Raw genomic sequence first — 5,820 nt, forward strand, 5'->3', positions numbered from 1 at the left:
AGTTTTAATGAATGGGTTGCAGCAAGATATGCAGTGTAAAAGATGTGCCAGGAGGAGTTTTTCACTTGTCCAGCATGCACTCCAGACATGCTAGCTGTATGTGTTGATGGAAATCGGAAACACTATCGGTTTAAAAACACAGCAAGGTACTTTTATTTTTTAAATTTTTTTTTTTAAATTAAAGTGATTTTCTTAATTTTGAATGATGTGTTAATATACGTTCTGAATGTGTTTCTTGATAGCACAGAGAAAAGGGGATTACTTGACCATGTTTTTATACAGAGTGATGTGGAGGTGTCTGACTTTGTGGACTTTGTCCGCAAAAACAATGATCATGTAAGTATTATGATTTATGTTGGCAGATATTACTGGATAATTTAATTTACAGCTTTTCTCAAACAATTTTACACATTCCTTAAACTGAATGTATTGCTTAGAAAAGAATTAAAAAACATGATGCCGTCTGACAACATGCTATGTGCATTTTACATTATGACTACTTCAGATATTTGTGTTCATTGTTTTAAAATTAGCTTGGATTGAAGCAGTTGGAGATTGTTTAGTTTTTTAAAGAACATAATATAACGGTTAAACTCAATATGTACAAAACATGGTGAGATGGATTTGTTTGTTTGAAGCATTAATCATTTTTGAGAAATCTGTAAACTCATTTTACAAAAGCTAAAGTGAATGTTCTGTAAATATTGAATATTTTTGTTGATCAGGTGTAATGTCCTGTGACTGTCACAATTAGAGTGGTCTATTTAGCATCTCTTTTGAGCTTTTTTTAAATGTTTATAATTTATATGATCTAGGTTTCGGGAAGAGGATTGTGTGGTGCATCACAATGGACAGCAGCAAAAGAATTGGCCAAGAAATCAAGCAGCAAACTGGATGAGGAGGGATTAGAGATTGCTGTCTGTCGCCATGGCATTCTCCTTATGGCCTTAAACATGTTCCGAGAGGAAATTTTTGCTTACCCCCTTTTTCTACAGAAAAAACTTGCAGAAATGTCACAAGGGAGCATCAAATTCTTCTGTTCAGATGTAGCCTGCAAATACTTCCCATATCTCCAACGTGTGTCTAAACAGTGCCCCGAGCTGCAGTCTTTACTGGACATGCATCCTTTTCTGTCTGTGATGCATGCCAAAGCACACTCTTGGAAATGTGAGGTATATTGCCATTTGTTTTAAGTATGTATTAAGAAGAAGAAATGCAGGAATTTTGAGTGGATTGATTTTGTCGAATTTAAAAACTTGTTAGGTCAAGTACAGTGGGGCCTACCAGGAAGGAGCTGGGTCAACTATTGGTGAGGAAGTGGAGCAGGTGAACAGCTTCCTATCTAGAATTGCTATTACAAGCAAATACATGTCAAAATCAGGTTTGTTGAATTAGGTATGATTAATTCATGACTTTTGTTATATACATATACCTCTCATAAAATATTCTTATATTTATGTTATAGGCAGAACAGACATGATTACAATGCAAGCCATGTCCTGGAATAAGCGGAAGGTCCTCAATTTGGGACAAGCTCTAGTTAACAGATATATAAAGGTATAACTTTCTTCTCAGTCACATATTGCAGTTCGGATTTTTAGGTTTTACTAATTTATTCCTATCTAAATTAAAGGTGTAAAAAGTAAGCAATTTCTGAAGAAAAAAACCCGCTGTTGAAAGTGGATCAGACCGAGCACCACAACACTCGAATTCAATCAGTAGTTGGGGCCGTGTTCAATCATGATGGGGGAGAAGAGAATGAGAGAAGAAGAGAATGAGAGAAAGAGGGAGGGAGACATTACAAAAGAAGGCAATATCACTGGGAAAAGAGCAATGAAGGAAGGAGCTTGTTTGAGTTGATTTTAAATATACAGTGTTTCTCAGAAATTGCTTACTGCACCTGTAAATGCAGGACTTTTTAAAGTTGACTTTGTATTGTGTAGACTCAGAAGGCTCTTCAAGTGCAGAAACACACCTTGGAGGCATTGAAGACAGAGCTATCACTTCATGATGATAATGTTCATCAGTGGGTTTCAGATGTACAGCAATGGGCAGAAGGTATAGTTTTGATTTGCTTTGTTATTATTCTTATTATTGGCAGGTAATACATAAAGCTGTTTTTATGTATTTTCTTGTGTAGAAAATGACCGACACGGGAGTGGTGATGCGAGAAGGTTGCAAGAAGAAATAGAGGGACTAACGGTCAGCATTAAAAGGCGTACACAGCGTCTGTACAGTCAAACAGGTGAAACACAAACATTGGGAATTTACCATGTTATTTTTTAACTATTATGGTATTATATGTCACATTGCATATGCATATTTTTTGTAGCTAAAAAAGTGCTGTAATGCCTAACATTTTTATTTTTTATTTTATTCAGATAGCAACAAGCGGCGCCATTCTTTGCGTCTCAGAAGGAGTGAGGAGAAGAAGAAGCTAGCGGCTGCCGTGGAAGAATACAACAGCATAGCAGACCCATCCCAGCAGCTTGGCTCAGTCGAAAACTTCTTTACAGCTGAGACTGTTGCTTGGCCGTGGCAAATCCCTTGCAGTACTGGTATGTTCTATATAACAGGGAAATTCAATTATGTTCCCAGAGAGCCACAACCAGCAGAGTTCAGTTCCAACCCCAGGGATTAAAGTTCTCCGTCGCTACGACGGATTTCCGTTAATTGCAGCGAGTCTATGACGGATTTCCGTCAATTGCAGCGAGTCTATGACGGATTTCCGTCAATTGCAGGGTGTTCCCATCTGTCCTTAATGTTCCTTAATGTCCTAAATTCACTTTTCATAATTTTAAGGCCGTAAATAGGCTTTCATTTCTCAAATAGTGTGATAAATGTCTTAATTTTAGTTTGAATAGGTCTTAAATTAAGGAAAGACGAGGTGTATTCACCCTGCTGAGGGGATGTGATAAAGCCTGGATTGGAGCGAAAGCACGTTCTTCTCTCCACTCTAGCATTCTGTAATCACTTCGCTTATGGTCCAGTCCGGGTTTTCAATTCCCGCTCACGGAAAAACTGCTCCGTGTTCACTCCATAGACAGTATAAGGTTCACTCAATTAATCTTTTTGGATAAGTGCATGTCAGCTTACAGCTGGTTTGCTGCGGTCCGAATCCGAGCGCGTTTGTTCCCGGCGCCCCCCCGCATTCTTGATCGCGTCACTCAGCTCGCTCTGGCTACTCCGGTTATCTCTTTATGTATATTTTAGACAACAATAAAACGAAATATGGTATAAAATACAACTCTGTCTCTTTTCATCAACAATAAAACGAAATATATATAAAACACCTCTTTTCATTTATAAATTAACATATTATCATAAACAAACATATTAATGGCCACACAAATGTGGTTCAGGCAACGCACATTGATTATCTTCACTGCATTTATAACAACACGAAATATAAAACACAACCCTGCTTATTTTTGTTTTCATTTCAAAAATATGAAATATTATTATTATATAATATTATTAATCATTAAAACTGACATTTAACAAACAGAGACAGGGTTGTTTCGTTTTATTTTATTATGCATGTACACATACAGTAAAGAGAATGCATAGTAATATATATATATATATATATATATATAAAGAATATTTTATATATTTTAGAATATATAACATTACACAACCCTGTCTCTTTTTGTTAAATGTCAGTTTTAACGATCAATAATATCCAGTATAAAAGTATAAGTAGCCTAATAGGTAGGCTATAAGAAGCTATACAATGAGAAATAAATCAAACAATTCAGTCAAACATAAGTCAGCTCTCTAATAGGCTACAAAGTTAAAGTTAAATAGCCTAAATATATAAAGTTATGAAACTTCACTTTGCCCTCAGCCAAAACGATTTGCCATGGAGCAAACTATATATTAATATAGTTTAGCATTGTTTGGTCTTATAAGATAAATAAAAACATGTACTGAAAAGTTATGTAGATGGTTGATTATTTGTCAAGCTAATTAAAAAATTTTTCATAGATTAAAATAGCTTTTAAAATACGCAAACTGGCAATATTAAAGCGGTTTAAAACATCTCCCCTTAAAACGCTATTGGTCTCGACTATTTAAATAAAGTTAAAGGAATATGACTTGGCCAGAAAAAAAATTTCAGTCAGAAGAATTTTTTTCACTTTAATCCCTGCAACCCTAATCAAACACATCTGCCTGTAATAATCAAGCAATCCTGAAGACCTTGACCAGGAAAAAATTTTAATAGCCCTATTCTGTAAAACAAGTCTATGTCACTGTTTTTATGAGCAGGTACTGTATATAGTGACTCTTTTGTTAACCTTATTTCAGAATTGGCTCCATTTCTCACCAAGAGGAAGGTGTTTGACAAGGTGATGGCAGTGAGACGCCTTCAGGAAGAGAGAGGTCTAATTTGTAAGGAGATGAAACAGCACTGGATGGTCCTGACACACAAGATGTCCAAATTCGAAGCACTGATTACTGAGATAAGTTCAAAATGTATGTCTTTAAACATTCATTTATTTGCGCTTGTATATATTGCACTGCATTTTTTCTTAATGTATACTTTTGTTTTTCAGCTCTTTTTCCAACACTGTCTGACACTGCATGCAATGGTCTCCTGTGCATTGTTCGAAAGAAACATTATGAACTTAGGCATTTAATGCAGTTGGTAAAGGCAGGCTATGTGAAAATTTTCAGCCAACAAGATTTGATGTCTGAAGAAGAGAAGCTTGAACAGGAAGAAGACTTGCAAGAGGAAGGGCTCTCAGAAAGTGACAACAGCTCAGATGATGAACATGATTTTCCTTAATAAGGCACATTTTGGTCACGATTTTTCTGTCTGAGACAGAATTTGCAAATCCTTGAAGATTCCTCTGAAGATTTTACTTCTCCTACGACCGACCACGACCACTTCAAGACCAGTCATTACCAAAATTAACATTACAGATTTATTTGTCAAGTCAAGTCATCCTCATTTATATAGCGCTTTTAACAATTTAGATTGTTTCAAAGCAGCTTTACAGAGATAAACTTAATATAATTTAAGGTAAAAGAGATTGGTTTGGTTTTATAGCGGTCCTTGAATAATGTTATTATCCAGCTAAAGTTAGTTCCCTATCGGTCAGTCACTACAACGTAGGTCATGACTGACCAACAGTGTTGTGCAAGTTACTTCCAAACTGTAATACATTATATATTACTTGTTACTGTTATTTAAAAGTAATTCATTACCTTACAATATTACTGTCTCAGAATTGTAATGCGTTACATTACTCCTGTATTACTTTTGAGTTACTCTCACAAAAATAACTATACAGAAGTAGAACTTAACATTCTAAAATGACTAGGGCTGTAACGATATGCGATATGAAACCGAAATCGCGACACTCAGATCCACGAACCTGCAGAATAGCGCCACACCCCTTCCAACTCCCAGCGTTATCCATACCGTCCAGATCCAATGCTACCACATCTTTAAATTACTATTAGTATTATTTGAAGTTAACTTAACATTATAAAATATGTAGACCTACACCACAAAACTAGTTGAGGATAAATTATTTAAAATTTGGAAATTCCAGCATTATGGACATGACATTTGCAGACTTGTAGTCAAAACTTATATAATTATATAAATTCTCAGAAAGTGCATTAATACCAAAATATTGAAACGTCTGTTTATCCATAGGCTCCTCCCAGAAAGGAGTCCAGACATTAGAAAAATATCAGTCTACACATGCGTTTTATATTTAATATTAGGGAAATCGACAGTCATGTGTGACAAAAAAAAAAATCTTTAACTTTTAGGAGGCAACGATTTTTGTTGTTGTAATTCTG

General features: G+C 35.4%; 1 protein-coding gene across 2 annotated transcripts; it reads left to right on the forward strand.

The window, feature by feature from the left end:
* Positions 1–18: 18 nt before the first annotated feature.
* On the forward strand, positions 19–5,053 carry LOC143701939 (uncharacterized). Of its 2 annotated transcripts, none has more exons than XM_077195623.1 (10): positions 19–146; positions 243–336; positions 816–1,172; positions 1,264–1,381; positions 1,466–1,557; positions 1,944–2,058; positions 2,141–2,245; positions 2,382–2,558; positions 4,312–4,479; positions 4,560–5,053. In XM_077195623.1, the coding sequence occupies exons 1-10, from the start codon at positions 43–45 to the stop codon at positions 4,790–4,792; spliced, it is 1,563 nt and encodes a 520-aa protein (XP_077051738.1). In that variant the 5' UTR covers positions 19–42; the 3' UTR covers positions 4,793–5,053. The 2 variants fall into 2 exon arrangements, with proteins under 2 accessions (XP_077051738.1, XP_077051739.1); XM_077195624.1 differs by having other exon boundaries at positions 285–336.
* The last annotated feature ends 767 nt before the right edge of the window (positions 5,054–5,820 follow it).

The sequence above is a fragment of the Siphateles boraxobius genome, unplaced genomic scaffold (genome assembly GCF_051911475.1).
Source record: "Siphateles boraxobius isolate OS27281-9 unplaced genomic scaffold, OSU_SipBor_1 33, whole genome shotgun sequence".
In the NCBI taxonomy this organism is placed as follows: domain Eukaryota; kingdom Metazoa; phylum Chordata; class Actinopteri; order Cypriniformes; family Leuciscidae; genus Siphateles; species Siphateles boraxobius.